General features: G+C 41.5%; 4 protein-coding genes across 4 annotated transcripts; 2 read left to right on the top strand and 2 right to left on the bottom strand.

Moving 5' to 3' along the window:
• The first annotated feature begins 1,295 nt into the window (after positions 1-1,295).
• LOC6049623 (probable cytochrome P450 313a4) lies at positions 1,296-7,217 on the top strand. Its single transcript, XM_001866315.2, has 3 exons — positions 1,296-2,346; positions 5,816-5,942; positions 6,074-7,217. The coding sequence occupies exons 1-3, from the start codon at positions 1,730-1,732 to the stop codon at positions 6,860-6,862; spliced, it is 1,533 nt and encodes a 510-aa protein (XP_001866350.2). The 5' UTR covers positions 1,296-1,729; the 3' UTR covers positions 6,863-7,217.
• A 428-nt stretch (positions 7,218-7,645) lies between these two features.
• On the bottom strand, positions 7,646-14,108 carry LOC6049625 (cytochrome P450 4C1). Its single transcript, XM_038264115.1, has 2 exons — positions 13,525-14,108; positions 7,646-12,963 (listed from the first exon to the last, which is right to left on the bottom strand). The coding sequence occupies exons 1-2, from the start codon at positions 14,072-14,074 to the stop codon at positions 12,035-12,037; spliced, it is 1,479 nt and encodes a 492-aa protein (XP_038120043.1). The 5' UTR covers positions 14,075-14,108; the 3' UTR covers positions 7,646-12,034.
• Positions 10,057-11,628, top strand: LOC6049624 (probable cytochrome P450 313a4). Its single transcript, XM_001866316.2, has 2 exons — positions 10,057-10,673; positions 10,728-11,628. The coding sequence occupies exons 1-2, from the start codon at positions 10,057-10,059 to the stop codon at positions 11,626-11,628; spliced, it is 1,518 nt and encodes a 505-aa protein (XP_001866351.2).
• A 2,580-nt stretch (positions 14,109-16,688) lies between the features above and the next one.
• LOC6049626 (protein HGH1 homolog) lies at positions 16,689-17,924 on the bottom strand. The gene is made up of 2 exons (XM_001866318.2): positions 17,600-17,924; positions 16,689-17,537 (listed from the first exon to the last, which is right to left on the bottom strand). The coding sequence occupies exons 1-2, from the start codon at positions 17,852-17,854 to the stop codon at positions 16,713-16,715; spliced, it is 1,080 nt and encodes a 359-aa protein (XP_001866353.1). The 5' UTR covers positions 17,855-17,924; the 3' UTR covers positions 16,689-16,712.
• Positions 17,925-18,505: the final 581 nt, after the last annotated feature.

The following is an 18,505-nucleotide window of genomic DNA, read 5'->3' as shown; positions in this document are numbered from 1 at the left end:
TAACAGGTGATGGCGCTTTGCATTTGAATTTTAAATGGGATTTAACGCGTAAAAATACACTTTTTTTGAGGCACTTTGGCACTAAAGCGTTTGGCGTGTAGGCCAGATTCTTGCGCATGTTTTGGTGTAACATTGAGGTTTTGAGCAACCTGTACAGGCTGTTTGGCATTTTTTAGAAAAATCAGCCTACACAAAGAAAGTACACCCAAAACTGGGCAGCAAGGTCCGAGAGAACAATGGCCTCGAGTCGAGAGAATAATGGTTCCATTCACGGACACAGAGAACACAGCTTGAGATGAGCGAAAGAACTATTCTCTCGAGGTTCATTTGCAAAAAAAGTTCATCCGTCAAACAAAAAACCAAAAGTGTCGACTACGGGAATCGAACCAGAGACCTTTGACATACTAACCCTAAGACTTAACTGCCTCGGCCACCACAGCTTGATGATTAAGGAGTGGTCAGATGGCGATATATGACACTTGTTGGAGATTTATTGTTTCATTCATCGAATGAACACATTTGTTATGATGGTGTGAGTTGGTAGCATTATTCTTTCGATTTTGGCACTGAGCTCTCAATAAATTTTGAGGGAACGATTCTCACGACTCTGAATTTTGGGTGTAGGTGTCGAGGCTCAGTGAAAATTAAAAAAAAAATCTCATCATCATGAGATATCGAAAAAAATTAACCTCTGATTCGTGATAAGGGACCAACATTACCAATAAGAGCAAAGTATCGCGATAACCAAAGAGGGGTCTGCTGTACTGCTGTGTGAAATCTGGAAAACCATGATTGAAATTCGTTATATCCTGATATGATAAAATTTTCGAAAAACTTTGGGCAGCAGTGACAAATTTCTTGGAAATCCTTTACCCGCTTTTCCTTGTGAAGTGCTCTTAATGTAAGTGGTTAAAGCTTTCATGAGTCAACTCTTTACTCAAACAGTAATAACAGGAAATCTACTTCAAACTGGATCCATTACTTTCAAAGCCAATCCTTAACAAATAAACAAAATCCATATATTTGTTTAGTCATTCAATATTTTACTACCGCTAATCAGATATTAAAATCACGAAACGCCACACACGAAGTCAATGCCTTGTTGAACCTGCCCGCAGACACCTACTCTCGGGCTGCTTGTCTAGAACGAGCCTAGAACGATAGCCGGGCAATAAAACAGCCACTCGGTCAACTCGTTTGACCAATAAATTATGCTGGCTGCGGATCTGTACTTGCACGTACAACACGTGTCGTTCATCAGCATACTGCCAAGTCAGTGGCGCATTTAATTAGAAACAGTGCACCTTTGGGTATCCTCAAAGTCGGGTCCGAATCAATCTCTCAGTGGCTGAAACGACTTTGCCCGGATCGGTTGAACGGTGATTTTCTATATTAGTGACTGTTTGGATGTTTAGTGAACAGATCGTTTATCTGGAGTTTTGTGCAAATTGTGCTAGGAATGAAGCTCACCGTGATTGTATCTAAGTCGCACAAAGAAAGTCATTACATGATCAACTAATAGTTCGGAACAGATCTAGTTACGATAGCGAGTGTTTGAAGTGAATCGATACATTCCCACGTTTTACGATCCTATATTTGAATGCAATTTGCCTTGGAAAATCAAATATATCAACGAACGTTGGTGATGCTAATGGGCATTGATGAACTAGTTTCAGTTGATTCGTGAACGTCGGAGAAACAACCAAATTGGATCACGTTCAGTGTCACGATGTTTAAGATTTTGCTGGCAATCGCCGGGTTCTTCCTGCTCGTTTGGTATTACCTGTTTCGAAGATCGCGTCGCCGGATGTACGAACTGGCGGCCAAAATACCTGGCCCTCTGGATTGGCCCCTGATCGGTGCGATCCACATCGGAGTCGGGCGCGGTCCAACGGAAATCTTCAACTACCTGTTCCAATATATGCACACACTCCGATCGCCGATACGGGCCTGGTTCGGACACCTGCTGGTCATCCTCATCGACGAGCCGGAACATTTGGCCGTGATTTTGAACTCGCAAGACTGTCTGAAAAAGTCGTACGTGTACCGCTTCGTGGGCTTCGAAAAGGGTCTCTTCAATGCCCCACCAGAACTGTGGCGTGTTCTGCGGAAACAGTTGAACACCTCATTCTCAAATGCAGCCACCAAAAGTTTCGTGCCAGTGTTCAACGAAAAATCCGACAACCTTGTGTCGAATCTGCGCCACCACGTTGGACGCGGACAGTTCGATTTCCTGGCCATAGCTGGGGAATACTCGCTGTCGACGTCATCGGTCAACGCGTTGGGATTGGATCTGGACAACGACCAAAGTGACTACAAGAAGCGCTACCTGGAGAACGGAGAGAAGTATGTCATCGTTCATGTCTAATAAATCTCGGTCTGATGTGAAACCATACTCGTGAACATTTCTATCACGAGTAACGACGCAGAACGTAATTCGAGTGCACTTGTCGGGTTTAAATCTGTCACGATGGAGATAAAATTTCAACAAGCACAAGTTTACCATTTTTCCGGTTTGACGATGCAAAAGTGAGAACAATCCTGGTGCAAATGCAAGTGATGTCAATCTTTTAAAAAGCCCTAGTCTTGTGTGGATCCCAAAACCACCTACCGCCAACCTGATTAGTTATCTCTCAACATCTTTGAGTTGTTTGTTTATCGTGTTTTTATGCCAATATTATTTTTTTCTAACTCTGCCAGACAAAACTGAGTTTTTTTTTTTTTTTCAAAGTGCATACCAACATACTTACATGCTTCAACATTCTACGGGACATTGAATTTTAAAATGTTACCTAAAATGAACATTACCTTACGAATGGACACAAGTACTTTCTCCTGTAATTGAATATATAATACAGTGCAATAAATATTAATCTTGCTAAAAAAAACCGTTAAATTTACGATGCAAACTAATAATTTTGGGTAAACTGCTATCTTGTATGACCTTAAATTTCAATAATTTATTTTTTGGCACTATTTTTAAACTTTTTGTGCTAAGATATTAATAAGTATACATGTTTTAAACCAAAAGTAAAATTTCATTAAAGAATCTGTTCTGAAAATAAAATTTTAGAGCACCATTTTTTGCCATCTTACACTTTTTGTCCTTTTCTAGTTGTTTATTTAAAATCTTGTTTTAAAAAATGCGTTCCCAAGTACCGTAATCTGGGGCGAATCGGGACTACAGTCTGAATAGGGACAGCTGTTTTTAGAGCACTTAAAGCTTTTAAATTTGGAAATGGATGTACACATTTTGTTGGTCTGAGTCTGTTCTAACCGAAACCAACCAGAAAAATCAAAATATTGTGCTCCAACATGGTTAAAACTGCTGTCCCAATTCGCCCCATGTGTCCCGATTGACCCCAGTTTACGGTAACATTTTTTTCCAGGAGTTCTACAAGAGCTCTTCAAGATAGCTACAGCATAGCAGTTTGGACCGCGGTAGGATAAAATTCTCTCCAAAACTTTTTCAGGAGTTTGGAAGAGTACTTGAAGAGAGTTTTATCCTACCGCGGTCCAAACTGCTATGCTGTAGCTATCTTGAAGAGCTCTTGTAGAACTCCTGGAAAAAAAAATGTTACTTGGGATTGGACCAAAAACATCTCAACCTAATTTAGATGTTTTAAACCATTTTTTTTTTTTTTTATTTTTACTTAAGCATACCCATCTCGCATCGACCTCACTAGCATGTTATATGCCAAAATATGAGCACTCTATGTCAACGGGAAGTGGGAAAAATCGGGACACAATGTTTGAAGGTTCAAAAACGTAAACAATCATAAAAAGGCTTTAACTTCAATTTAATTTCAAAATTCAAAATGCATCTGAAAGGGCTTAAAAGATGCAACAAAATGCAGGGAGAAGCATCCCAATTGGTTAAATCTAAAGGGAGTTATTGGCATTTTAGTGAAAAAAATAGCATAATTTTCAAACTCAAATAAAAAAGTGTTCCATCCAGATATCAACTCGGTTCGACATGCAGCTTGTAGGGGACATCTGGGACCAAACAACGTCCCATACAAAGGGGTATGCCCTGTTCGTGGACTCGCTCTTAAGTGAAAATTCTATTTAAATATCAAACAATTAAAACAATTTACGAAATTGAAAATAACGAAATTGAAAATTATACTCAGTTGGAGGATTAAGCCGTTGTTTAAGATCACCATTATCATTGATATAATTATTTGTTTTTATTTCGCAGTATAAAACAACTCTAATTCAACATTTGAAAACACCTTGGTTCAAACATTTCAAAAATACTAAAGCTAAACTTACGCACAAAATTAAAAATTGATTTATGAAAAAATACAAAAATCGAAGAAAAGGCAAAAGACACCGTAACATAACCACCCATCGGCATCGGCTTTATAACGCTTAAAAAAACATTTATTGAACTTAGGTCTAAGTCGAAGAGAGTGCAAAACAAAACCAAATTTCGAACTTAATTAGAAAGGCGTATGACATCAATACAGTTCTGCTACCGTCAGTGGGGGTAACATTGGGTCTGGGGGGTGAGATTGGGTCAAAGTGATTTTTTACGGATTTCACCATTTCTCAGATTCTTCTCAATTAAACTGAATTCTGTTAAAAGGGTTGTGTAGGGGACATCTTAAGATAACTTCGCTGAAAAAATCTCGTTCCTAGAGCAAATCCTGTTATTTTGACAGCTGTCTGAAATTGAGGTACGTTTTTGGCCAAAAATGACCTCTTGAAAAATCATTTTTCTAAAATTTTTGTTGGGATTGCTCAAAAACTACCCAAATGTTTGAAAATCTCCACTTCAAACATTATAGCATGTCAATACGATTCCCTCGAACAAGAAACACTGTTGGATGACTTGTTTTTACCATATCGTTGTATTTGAGCATCATTTTAGTTTCATTTGACCCAATGTCACCCCCTCTAAGGGGTGAGATTGGGTCAATTTTCAAACTATTAGCCAGACATGCATCGGCACTATGAGCTCTTTCTAACGGCACTCAGCTTGTTCTAGATGGCATTTTCGTTTAAAGCAATCTTATGCTTGTTGCTAGGTAAAAATCTCTTGTTTTTGGTTTGAATAATGTGTAGAAAACATTGGTTCATTGGAAAAACCGATTTTAGGTATATTTTCATGTAAATGTTCTCTTAAGCTCTCAAGAAGAACTTCATAAAAGCTCTTTGAGTGCAATTAAGAGTTCTTAACCTATATCTCAGTTGGGTTTCAAAATAATCTCTCAGGGTCTTCGGGAGCCTTAAAGACAAGCGTAATTAGCGTATTCTAAACACTGGCACAACATGCTGGGTATCTTCTACGTGAAATGCCAAACAAGTTCTTCTAAAAGAGGAGTTAGAGCGGATGCATGTCTGCTATTAGCATTTAAGGTAGTGTTCATCAAAATCCACCATATTTTGGGAAAATGTTAGTAAACTATCTAAGAACAAATCTACGTTGGAAGATTTTGGATGTTATTTAAATTGTTTTTGTTATTAAGTAATTACGAGAGGTGTAGGTGTACTGAAATTGTCAAATAAATAACTGGAAAAAGGGAAAGGGGACGTGCCTGTGCCTGTCCAATCTGATGTTAAAATCTGTTTATTTATTTTTAAAGTTAAAGCAGACAACAGTTTACTTCATAAATCTTTATCAATGAAAAATCATTTTATTTTTGATTAACAAAAACTTTGATTCACCTATTTATCGTTTTTTTTTTTTTTTACTATTATTATTTAGATTCAGTTTTTAACCGACAAATTCCAGAATTCACATTTTTTACGGTCTCATAAGTAATATCCAAGCAGGTACAAAATCTTTATCCCAATTTTAACTTCGCAGAATGTTCACGCTGAAATTTACCCGCATCTACAAGGCTTGGCTGCACCCGCAGTCGATTTACAAATGGACCGCCAGCTACCGCGAGGAGATAAGGCGGCTCAAATTCTTCCAGAACATGTCACGCAATGTAAGTGGTGGTCAGAACTGTAAAAAAGTCAACTGCCATGCGTCTCCATCAAACCGTTATTAATTCAATGGAGACACATGGTAGTTGATGATTTTTTTGGAAATTATTCTGAAACTCTTGTTTTTTTTAAGATTTTTGAAACCCGCAAGCGCATGCGCCTTACCAACCCAGAGTCCTTCAGCGCAGCCGAACGGGACGAGGACAACGTGCGCCGACCTCAGCTGTTCATCGAGCGCCTAGAGAAGATGTACTTTGAGTCGAAGACCACCGACGACGAGGGGGTCATCGAGAACCTGGACACGTTCCTGTTCGCCAGCAACGACACCACGGCATCGCTCGTCTCGACGACGCTGCTCCTGTTGGCCATGTACCAGGACGTCCAGGAGCGGCTGTTCCAGGAAATCCGGGACACACTTCCGAACGACTTCATCGAGTACGAAGATCTGGCTAAGCTGACCTACCTGGACATGGTGCTGAAGGAAACGATGCGCCTCATTCCGGTGGTGGCCGTGGTGGCGCGTGAAAACGAAAAGGAAATTCAAATTGGCGAGTACACCATTCCGGCCAACACGCAGATCGTGGTGCCGATCATCAAGGTGCACCGGGACAAGAACATCTGGGGCGAGCGGGCCGACGAGTTCGATCCGGAGAACTTTTCGCCGGAGAATTGCGCCAAACGGCACCCGTACGCGTTCATTCCGTTCAGCGGAGGCATTCGGAACTGCGTCGGAATCAAGTACGCGTACGTTTCGCTGAAGATTGCGCTGATTAAGCTGATCAAGAGTTACAAATTTTCCACCACCCTCAAATTATGTGACCTAGAGTATCACGCATCAATGGTAATGCGGGTGGTGAATGGGTATCTAGTGAGTATAGAACAGCGAGTGGAAAGTTCTCACCAACCAACTGTTGATCAATGAAAGTGGCGCAATCTTTCTTTTAAGTAGTGAGATAATTTAGCTGTAATTTAACATTGTCAGTCTGAAACAATTAAAATCACATCATTATTCAATACACAATACATTCAGAACAGCTTTCTAAAAGTAATAACTGTCTACCCAAGTTGTAAGTAAATACTTGCCGTGAAAGTAATTTGAATACAAACATTATTTAACACAAGCAATCATAACAGTGCGACGGTTTAGACTATCAGATTAAACTCATTGAAAGAAATTAAAGATCGAGTCGCACGATGAACACTGTTTGTAATCAATCAACCTACGCAGTGTTGGGAAAAGTTTTTCTCCCATAGAAAATAAACAACTTTCTACACAATCACTATATTCCATTGAGATGCGACGTGCTAGCATCTGAGCCCCATTTTGTGTTTTTTTGTTATGTTTTGTAATATTTTTATAAGTGTAGTGTAGCATCGTCGTGATCGTGCCATGTTATCGCAAGTGATCTGAGTCGATCTGTAAACGTGAAGGTATATCTAGGAGGTGTATTTAAGAAGTTCAATTGCACACGGAGAAAAAGAGTTTCCAAAATCGTGAACACCAGTTCATGAAAATGGGAACCACGAGCAAAGTGTTCAAATGCCATGGTACGATTTTCAAAAACGTACCATGGAATTTGAACACTTTGTTCGTAGTTCCCAATTTCATGAACGGGTGTTCACGAATTTGGGAACTCTTTTTTCTCCATGTATAGCCTTTCCTCAGTGAGGGAGGCAAAAAAACCGAACTAGGGAAACAAGTGGCTTCTCTTAGGCTCTATTTGTAACTTTTATTGTAAATTAAGATTATATTTTATTGCTTGTTTAATTTATTTATCAAGGAATACAATGAAACCCCGATGGTTTGACATCAATCGTTGTCAAACAAACGGGGTCACTTTTTAGTTTGACACCCTCTTTACGCAGAGCTCACACCAACTACCAGGCAATTGGTTTGGTAGTAAACATGAGCCCCGTGTAAAAAGGAATAATTCGTTACTTTTTAGTTTGACTTTGTCAAACCAACGGGGTTCAAACTAAAAAAGTGACCAACCACCGGGGAGTGTACAATTTCCATTATTTTTTAATCAAGACCATTAATTAAAAATCTTAATAAAGTTATTAAGAAACGTGATAATATTAAACAATATAACACTTGTTCGATATGAAACATTGAATTTGAATCTGATAAGTTTTTTCATTGGTAAGTATTTTTTTATTTAAATTGTCCAGGAAACCACACAGTGATAAGACAAAATAAAATATATAAGAGGATTAAATAAAATAAAGTTTTAAAGCCAATAAAGTGCTCTCTTTATTTAAATATTTAGAGCTTAGATGCCGGTATGCTCTTCAAAAGAAAGGGGGTCAAGAAACAGCTTTACGAACGGCTGGACCAATTAGAGGGAACGTTTTCTTGGGGCTTTTCTTCACCCTCTCTAGGCTGCTTTCACTACCGCTGCTTCTCATTTGAAATTTATCTTGACCGGTTTCTTCCGAAGTGCATACCTTACATAAACAATAAAACTAATCCATTTTTTTGTCTGTTATTTAAATTATAATCATGCCTGTTATTATAAATTAGTACCGTCATCTAAGGGCGAATCGGGATTGCAGTCTGAATAGGAACAGCATTGTTTAGAGTATACTTACAGGTTTTAAATTTGGAAATGGGTGTACAATTTTTGTTGGTCTGAGTCTGTTCTATCCGAAACCAGCCAGAAAAATAAAAATGTTGTGCTCTGACATGGTCAAAACTGATGTCCCAATTCACCCCATGTGTCCCAATTCGCCCCAGTTGACGGTTATCTTGTAAATACACAAAGTTCGCACGCATCATTGCGTAGTAAACTAAAATATAAATTCATGTGTGTTACATTGTAATTCAGCTTCTAAAAAACGTGTACTGCGAAACAGGTCAAAGATTGCACTGATCGATAGCATTAAAAAGAAAATTAGGTCCACTAGGGTGGAATAGAACATTACTTTTTTCAGCAACACATTTTTGGGTCACGTTTGTGTTATATTTAATGCCGTAAACTGGGGTCAATCGGGACACATGGGGCGAATTGGGACAGCAGTTTTAACCATGCTGGAGCACAATATTTTGATTTTTCTGGTCGGTTTCGGTTAGAACAGACTCAGGCCAACAAAATGTGTACATCCATTTCCAAATTTAAAAGCTTTAAGTGCTCTAAAAACTGCTGTCCCTATTCAGACTGTAGTCCCGATTCACCCCAGATTACGGTGGTTCCTATGGAAATGTTGACAGAAAATGTGAGTTTTACTGATTATTTCAATTCACTACACAGAAAAAAAAATCATGGTAATATTACATCTATAGTGGTACATCTTTTATGTCAGAAAAAATTTGAAATTTTACCTCTGAAAATGTGTAATTTTACCACTTTTCTGTTGTAATGTCGCTTTTTCAGTCTAAATTGAGGTAAAATTACATCATAAAAGAGATAACCTTCAACCTTCCAAATTTACACAATATTTTACTGTGTACTTTTGAAAACTCTGTATCTTTGTATCTGTCACACACTTTCAGGACATCCAGGGCTATACTTAAATAATAAAACATGAATTTTGTAAATTCAAGAATGTGAAAATGCAATGTGTTGCTAAATGGATTTTTATCATTTTCATTTTTCCCATACAACTCGATTCCACCCTAGTGGTCCACCAAATGCGCTGCCCCTCCTCCCACAGATACACAATCAACCTTCACACCTGTTACGTTAGAACACAATCGACCAATTTAAAGGTTACAGTTCAACGTCCTAACCCTTGTAACTGTAATTGAAGCCTCACTACACAACTTTTGCAAAGATAAAAAATAAACGTTGACGGTATCTAAAATTACCAATTTGCTCAAGTTGGGATCGTTACGCCAAAGTTCTCGCAAGTCCATGAAACGTTAAAGTACCCTATAACTTGGCAATTTCAACGGTAAACGCTTGTTTTTTTCGTCAATCTCCCGTAACAACCGGAGAGCCGGAATATTTCCCACCCTCCGCCGAGTTCAGCCCAGCGATAATTGATATCAATCTCGAGACTTGATTGCGGCGGAACGTTATGAATATCTCGTGCCTTAGATGAACCTCGTCCAGTATTGTAGCAACTTCGGATTCGGATTGATTTGGAGATCTAGTACAGAGCGGTTTTTGCGAAATGTTGACGGTTCTCCTCGTGGCCATGGGGATTCTGGTCTGCACGTGGTATTACTTCTTTAGAAGATCGCGAAGGCGTTTGTATGAGCTGGCCGCCAAAATTCCAGGTCCGTTTGATTGGCCGTTGATTGGAAGCATTCACATCGGAATCGGTCGCGGTCCGACGACTATCCTGCCGTATTTCCTGCAATTCCTGCACGTCGTACCAACGCCCATGCGGGCCTGGTTTGGTCCGCTTCTGATAGTGGTGATCGACAATCCGGAACACCTTGCGGTGATCCTCAACTCGCAGGACTGCGTGAAACGATCGTACGTGTACCGGTTCTTGGGATTCGAGAAGGGTCTCTTCAATGCGCCGCCGGATGTGTGGCGCAAACAGCGCAAGCTGCTGAACCCTTCGTTCTCGAACGCGGTCGTCAAACGGTTTGTGCCCACGTTCAACGCAAAAGCCGACAAACTGGCGGAGAGTTTGCTGGCGCTAGCCGGTACCGGACAGTTCAACATGGTCGAGAAGGCCGGCGAATACACCGTCAGCACCACGATGGTCAACTCGATTGGGTTGGATTTGGACGAGGACAACAGTGACTACAAGAAGCGCTACCTGGAGAATGCCGACAAGTGAGTAGGGTTGAGAAACTTTGGGGTATGTTGAATGATCCGCTTTTTTTTAAGGATGCAAACACTCAAGTTCACACGTATTTACAAGGCGTGGCTACACCCTGACTTTATCTACAAGCTGACGCCCAGCTATCGCGAAGAGATGAAACGAGTTCAGATGTTCCAGGAAATGTCACGAAAGACGCTCGAGCTGCGGAAAGCGGACAGGCTGAAGAAATCCATCCAAAAGTGCAACATCTACCGCGATGAGGACAACGTTCGCCACGTGCCACTGTTCATAGACCGGCTGGAAGCGATCGCCTCAGAGTCGGATTTCTTCGACGAAGAGTGCATCATCGAGAATCTGGACACGGTGATCTTCGCCAGCAACGACACTTCGGCTTGCGCCATATCCACGGCGCTGCTTCTGCTGGCCATGCATCCCGATGTTCAGGAACGGCTCTACCAGGAAGTGATCGACGCCGCACCAAACGATTACATCGATTACGAAGATCTCGCCAAGCTGGTCTACCTGGAGATGGTCATCAAGGAATCGATGCGAATCCTCCCGGTAGTGCCAGTCTTTGCCCGCGAGTGCGAGAAAGAAATCCAGGTCGGTCAGTATACGATACCAGCCGGTGCCCAGATCATGATCCCGACCATCAAAGTGCACTGGGATCGCAAAATTTGGGGTGATCACTCGGAAGAATTCGACCCGGAAAACTTTTCCCCGGAGAACTGTGCCAAGCGGCACCCGTTCGCGTTCCTGCCCTTCACCGGTGGAGTTCGGAGCTGTACCGGCGCCAAGTACGCCTACATCTCGCTCAAGATTGTGCTGGCCAAGCTCGTAAAACGGTACCGACTGTCCACCGAGCTGCGGTTGGTCGACCTTAAGTTTCATGCCTCGATCGTGATGCGGATCGGCAACGGGTACATGATCAGCATAGAACGGAGGGATGGGAAAAAAGCTTCGTAGCACGGAGGGAAGGGGGCTGGTTTGCAGGTGGTAATTAGATCGACTCTGATGGGAGTAATTGCATACGCTGCTATTAAATAGTTAGACTGCGCTGCACTGAAACATGCAAATGTTAATCAAGAGAGCAAATAAAACATTTATTTCGTTGTGCTAGGTGTAATTAAAGTAAGGGAGTGTTATACATTTTACAGTTAAATTTGTATACACCTACGTTGTGTGAAATATCACAATTATATCCGTCAAATCTAGACAGTTAGGAATCATAACTTATACCACAACCTCGTCGTGGGCTCATCGATGATTTCAATCTTTTCAGAATTCATGCAGTCTAGACAGAGCTCATTGGGAGCAGATGAAAATCGAACCCATAATTATTAGCTAACAACATATTAACGAAAAATCTCACTCATTCCCTTGCCTGAACGCTTATAATGTGCCCTCCGATCACCTTTAGCGTCATCGACGCCTTGATGCGAATATCCTGCAGCCGAAGGGGCGTTTCCAGCTCGAACCGCCGCAGCACGTGCGCCAACGTCATCTTCATCGAGATCCACGCATAGCGAATCCCAATGCAATTTCGAGGTCCCGCACTAAACCCGAGAAACGCATAAGGATGATGCTTGCCGGTTAGAAATCTCTCCGGGACGAATAAATCCGCATTTAATCCCCAATGTTCCGCACTCCGATGAATGCTAAACACATCGATGGCCAGGTTGACTCCAGCTGGAATGCGATACTCGCCCAGCTGAAGATCTGCACCCGTTTTTCTACCCAGGATTGTCGTTATCGGATAAAGTCGCATTGCCTCCTTTAGAACTGCTTCCATGTAGGTTAGTTGTTGCAGTTGTTCAATGGTAATGTTCGCAAAACTCTCTCCCAATACCTGTGTTATTTCAACGATCAGTTTGTTCTGCACCTCGGGATGCATCGCGATCAGCAAAAGTGCGTTGGACATCGTAATCGCAGTTGTTTCATTACCGCCGAAAATCATCGTGTTCAATTCTTTCTCGATCGCGTCCCGGTCAAACGTGGGATCCTTCAGTGACAAATCGTACAGCTGATCAATTAGGATCTGTGGCTTGCTGACATCAGAAAATTCCGACGGTGATCGAGCCAGTATCGGGTTGCGTTGCAGTACTTCCGTGGATGGGGCGCAAAATATCTGCCGGGCACGGCACTCTCGGCGGTAGTAACTCGTCAGCCGGTACGCCCACTGGGGATGCAGCAGCACGTTGGTGGATCGTTTAGTCACCAGTTCGAACAACTCGTCCAGGACGTCCAGGTATGCGCTGCGCGCCTGCTGCTGGATGTTCATCTCCATACCGAGAGTTGTGGCTGAAATGTTGTATCAAATGGAAATTAGGAAAAATAGCACAGGGTTTGAAAACAGTATCTACCATGAAACGCATGATAGTACATTTTCCACAGATAGTGTGGTGAAAGTTCCGAGAAAAACACTTTCATTTAAATCAGTCGTTTAATTTCTGATTGGTGGAATTTAAAAGAGATATACATCTGTTTGTCTGTGGTGGCTCTAGAAGCTTTGTTATAGTATAACGAGTATAACCAATGAAAGCTTTCAGCTTGAAAGTTTCAAGTTTGAGCTTTCTTGCTAAGGACTTTCCAAGCTCGAACACATACAGCTGTCAAATTCAAACGCGCGGGAAAAACTTGGATTTGTTTAGGGACGTTTCGGTTTATTAGAATCGGTATGTTCTTTGTAGTTTTCGGTTTGATCAACAAAAAGTAGTTAAAAAGGAAGTGTAATTGTTGCATCAAAGAAGTGATTTCTGTATAAAACCCGAAACTGGAATTGACTACTGAGAAGAAGGATGGATTTCCGGTAAGTTCACACATTTCACTCATGTTGCTTACTCGCCAAGGCCAAATACTTACAATAAACCATGTCCAGAGTGCAGGCCGCAACATATCCGTACACGTCGAACGTTCCTCCGCCAACAACTTCTCGCCCCAATTTCTCCACCAAAATGTCTATCTTGCGTTTGAAAATGGGGATGAAACTGTTCAGCACGGCCAAATTAAAGCCCGGCTGTATTGCTCGCCGATGGCGGCGCCATTTGTCCACCGGAAGCGAAAATATCCCTTCCAGCGGTGTGAACCTGTAAATCCACGGTTTTGCCAGGCACGTGCTCGAGCTGAGGATGACTTGCGCGTGCTCGGGACTGCTGATAATTACAAACGGAACCGGTCCCAGGAAGAACCGTATCGGTGCACCTCCTTGACCGTAGCGGGCCGTCAACCGTTGGAAGGTGTAAAACACTTGGGAACAGTTCTTCCCGAGGAACACGTAACCCGAACCGAGCAACGGAACCGACACGGGGCCCGGAAGTTTGCTCAGCTGCCGGTGGACAACGCGTTTCCACCAGAAATCCGCACAGAACAGAACCGCAAGAAAGAGCGCAACTTGCACTATCAAGTGATACATTGTGGACTGATTACAGTGTGGACCAGGGCAGGGCGTTTTATTCCCGGGTCCGCTCCCCCTCTTTGTTGGACAATGAACAGTTTTGATGATAGTCATAAGTGCAGTTTAGTTTGCACTTTTTTGAATCTCATTATGTGATTGTAGCTAAATCTGTGACAATAAGACGCTTTTTGCTGCTGGTGAGTCGTTTTCTACTTATTTTACAGTATCTTACTCATGACTTTATGAAATACATACTAAATATTCTCCAGTAGCAAAAGTGAAATTTGTCTTGTACCCATTCGTCTCAATAGCTTATGTTTGTACTCTCATCATATCTAAATAAAAAAAAAAAAAATATTACAGCCCAGACTTGATTATCCGATGTTCGATTATCCGAAGGTTTGAATGGGCCCTTCGGCGGTCTGAAATCCCGAAAATCTCTGGATGTAATATTTGAACAAACCCTTAGAACTCCTACACACACATTCACGTAAATCTGAGCAAATGTCTGTGTATGTGGTGGGATGTTGATCAAAAAATTGTCACCCACTCGATTATCTCGGCACTGGCTGAAGCGATTCTGACATTTTTGGACTCATTCGATCCGTCTTGGGGTGCCATAAGTCGCTATAGATAATTATAAAGTTTAATTAAGTACTTCAAATGTTATGCTACAAAAATTATTTTGACTTAGGTTCAGAAGATTGTTTTTGTAAGAAAACTCTTCATATTATATATTTTTAGACAGGTGTACAAGAGGCCAAACATTCAAGATCTGACAACCCTACCAAAAGTTATAAGCACTTAAGTGTTATTTTTACCCTTTTTTGAAACCAGATCTCATATATTTTGGTGAAAACTTTGTGCGGATCTATCATGCAACCCTGACTGTGGAAATAAAAAACAATCTAACGCATCCAAAAGATTGAAGATCTGACAACCCTATCAAGAGTTATGAGCTCTTAAGCGTTATTTATACACTTTATTGAGGGTGTATCTCATACAGTGAGTCAAATATTTGTCCGGAAACTTTTTTTTGTGTGTAAAAGTACATAAAATAGACTAAAGTACCATTTTTTATGCGACAATCGACGCGGCAGAATTTCCTCCTCAAAATCATGTTGTTGAGTTTGTACAAAAAAATATTCTTAGAAAATACATAAAAATTTTACTGAAAACGTTTCTTAATCCACCATTCGGTGGGTGGCGCCTTCCTCACATTTACAAAGTAATAACGAAAATAAGTTTATGAAAAAAATATATACTTGATACAGACTTTTCCAGAAAACATGCAGACTCTCATTTGAAGCAATATGGCAACTGCGCGTTTCGCATCTGGCGTGACTCTCGCACGTAAACAAAAAGACCCGGCCTTTTGAGGTTATGCAAAAAATCACCCTTTTTTGTATCTACAAAAATCTTTTTCTTGGCATAACTTTTTAATTACTTTAATAAACAAAATAAAATTTAATAGGGTCTTAGGGGACCCCAAAACGAACAGAATAAGGCGGATCCGGCCAAAATCGGTTCAGTCAGTTCTGAGATAATCATGTGGAAAAAAAATCGTGTCTACACACATCCCCACAGACATTTGTTCAGAATTTGATTCTGAGTCGATAGGTATACGTGAAGGTATATCTAGGAGGTGTATTTAAGAAGTTCATTTTTCGAGTGATTTTATAGCCTTGCCTCAGTGAGGTGAGGAAGGCAAAAAGGTTTAAAAAAATAAGGTCAAATAGTTGTCCGTACCTCTAATAAAACTACGAAAAAAATCAACAATATTTGTTCAAAAATATATTATTTATATTTTTTTTGAAACTTTTCGACAAATAAAACTGATTCCAAAGAAAACTGTAAGACGAGTGCGCTGACCACGGGGACGCGCTGTCTTGTTTTTGCATGCTCGTTTTCATTTCTTTTGTGTCGCTGTTTGTGTGCTTGGGTGCGTGGTTATTAATTTTATTAAATGATCATTATATTGCATTATTATATTTAATTGATTATATAACCACACTATATTTTACACTTAACACATTATACAAAACAAATATGAAACCGTAAACAGGAGCGTTTGGTACGGTATGTCCACGCATCCTTCCTCCCCTGTAGATTCTGTGAAATGTGCTCCGTTCTCAGAATCTGTCTCTGCGGTTAATGCAACGCAGTAGGCCTGGCCGCTTTAATTTATGCAATACTTCTTCGGGGTTACTCAAGTGTACTGCAATAATTAATATTGACAAGAAAGAACATGGGGCGTAATCTAACCCCAAGTTCTTCCAGGATGCTTTCTTCGGACTGGCTGCGCTTGTGTTCGATTAGATTAGATTAGATTAGATTAGATTCCAAAGAAAACTGTAAGACAAAACGGATTGTCCCGCAACCAATTTGACCCCCCGGGGGAATATCCTGGTGGGCAGATAGAGGACAAAAAACCTACCTTTTGCCATTTTTAGCATTCAAATTTTTCCACTACTGCCCGAATACGAGTCCCCAGTCAGAAATTTTTTTTTTTCACTTTTCACTAAAAAGACGTACATATCTCTGACGTATACGGTAACACGAGAACGAGAATTTTTAAATTCGGGTCGTTTCGCGGTCCCAAAAAAGTCATCCAGAAATAAATTGAATATAATTAAAAAAAAAAAAATTTCATAAATCAATCGCTCTCTTTATTCAACGCTTCGATTTTCGTCAGCACATCGTCCGGTATTTCCAGCGTTTTCAAATTGTCCTCCCCGATTTCGGTTTCCGTTCGAATCAGCACATCGACCACGTTTTCGCACGCGGCCAGCACCCGCGCGTCCCCGCCCTCCGTTCCGCACTCGAACTTGTGCAGCTCGCGCAGAATCTCGTACGTGCCCCGGGCGCGCAGATATTCACGACCCCGCCGAGTGGCGCACAGTTGGGCCAACGATTCCACCAGCATTTTGCGCACGTCCGGGTCCTCCTCACGGCGCTTGTCCGGCCCGAGATATTGCAGCTCGACGGGCAGTTTGTCGTTCGTTTCGTCATCGAACTCTTCCGGACCGGCCAGTGGAAGAAGGATGAATGGTAGTACGTCAACTCCGTCGCTCAGCAGCCAGTCGTGAACGGTTGAGTCGAAGCAGACGTTTTTGAGCACTCCGACGGCACCTCCTCGGCGGACGATACTAGCTTCGTGGTGTACGAAGGGGACGATTCGCGACAGCAGTCCCGTGGTTTGGTCACAGAAGATGTCACGGCCACGTTTGCTCTGCGACAGATTGCTGAACAACGGACCTAAGTAGTTGAGGTGGCCTTTCTGTTTGTTGTAGCTGATTCGCGTAAAACAGGTCGTTAACTTCTCGATGGAATGTTCAATCTTGAGCAGTTCTTCCAGAACGGCTTCCACCAGCTGCTCCGGTCGTGTAATGTTGCACAGGACCATGCTCCACGGGTCGGACAACTTTGAGTTTTCGTCCAGAATTGCAGCGTAACCCAGAGGTACCAGTTTGTGAGCCAACTGAAAAACAAACAACTATTAGCACAGATTCTAACATCCCCTGAAGTCCCATATCAACCCACCTGCTTCACCAACGCCTCAGCGGCCTCCTCCTCGGCGGACAAATTGACCAGTGCCAGCACGGCATCCTTGCGCACCGGCTCGGACTCGTCCTCGGTCAACCCAACTAGATTGTCCAACAACTCAACGCACTGGGCGAGCAACAGGATGCCATCCTTGGAGCCGGTTAGTCCCAGTACGTGCGTAAGAGACACAGCTTTTAGGTCTAGCCGGGCCGACCGGTGCAGGAACGGGGTTATTTCGCGGAGTGCTTCCATCGCAGATTCACCACAATGTGCTGAGGAGGTTGTTTTTGTTTTTGCGCCGATACGCGAGAAATGTCACGAACACGTGCGTTAGGTAGAGAGATGAAGGGTGTGTGTGAGAGAGCGCCGAGAATCACGTGAAAAAGACTATGAGCAGGGGTTACCAAAGGTTGTAAAAATCTCTTATAAAATTTAATTATTCAATAAGATAAAAATAATCATAGTAAAACAAAAATAAATATTACGTTTTTTTGTGCATAAATAATGATTTAAAAAAGGTAAATTGCTTCTAATAAAAGATACAGCGTTCTAAAAACTTTGATTTAAAAATTTAAATTTAAAGTTTAAAAATTACTTAATTTTCAACGTGTTACGTAATTAGGACGAAATGATTTTTTATGTGCTTTTTTTTGTTCAATTTTGAGTAACTTATTGTTCACACATTGAAAACTTTTTCTATTTGAGTTCTGGTCAAATCCTAAACTTTTCCGAAAATACCAAAGAGTGGAGGATGAACTCATGATGTTTTCTTTAGTTATTGTCGCTCTGGCACTAAACCGAGTCGAGCGATTTCTACTCTCGCCGCACTTTTTCTCTCCGCCTTTTTCTGTCAACCTTAATTTGGTATTACTCGATCAGTGTGTAAGCCAACTTTGTTGTGAT

The sequence above is a fragment of the Culex quinquefasciatus genome, chromosome 3, assembly GCF_015732765.1.
Source record: "Culex quinquefasciatus strain JHB chromosome 3, VPISU_Cqui_1.0_pri_paternal, whole genome shotgun sequence".
NCBI lineage: Eukaryota > Metazoa > Arthropoda > Insecta > Diptera > Culicidae > Culex > Culex quinquefasciatus.
Note: the sequence above shows the minus strand (reverse complement) of the source record. Positions and strands in the feature narration are given on the sequence as shown.

Bases quoted from the DNA above. Each gene is read 5' to 3' on its own strand.
- LOC6049623 (XM_001866315.2), top strand. From the start codon at position 1,730: ATGTTTAAGATTTTGCTGGCAATCGCCGGGTTCTTCCTGCTCGTTTGG. The intron at 2,347-5,815 runs GTATGTCATCGT...TTAACTTCGCAG, and splicing joins TACCTGGAGAACGGAGAGAA to AATGTTCACGCTGAAATTTA. The intron at 5,943-6,073 runs GTAAGTGGTGGT...GTTTTTTTTAAG, and splicing joins TCCAGAACATGTCACGCAAT to ATTTTTGAAACCCGCAAGCG.
- LOC6049624 (XM_001866316.2), top strand. From the start codon at position 10,057: ATGTTGACGGTTCTCCTCGTGGCCATGGGGATTCTGGTCTGCACGTGG. The intron at 10,674-10,727 runs GTGAGTAGGGTT...CTTTTTTTTAAG, and splicing joins TACCTGGAGAATGCCGACAA to GATGCAAACACTCAAGTTCA.
- LOC6049625 (XM_038264115.1), bottom strand. From the start codon at position 14,074: ATGTATCACTTGATAGTGCAAGTTGCGCTCTTTCTTGCGGTTCTGTTC. The intron at 12,964-13,524 runs GTAAGTATTTGG...ACAACATTTCAG, and splicing joins CACTCTGGACATGGTTTATT to CCACAACTCTCGGTATGGAG.
- LOC6049626 (XM_001866318.2), bottom strand. From the start codon at position 17,854: ATGGAAGCACTCCGCGAAATAACCCCGTTCCTGCACCGGTCGGCCCGG. The intron at 17,538-17,599 runs GTGGGTTGATAT...TTTGTTTTTCAG, and splicing joins CTGAGGCGTTGGTGAAGCAG to TTGGCTCACAAACTGGTACC.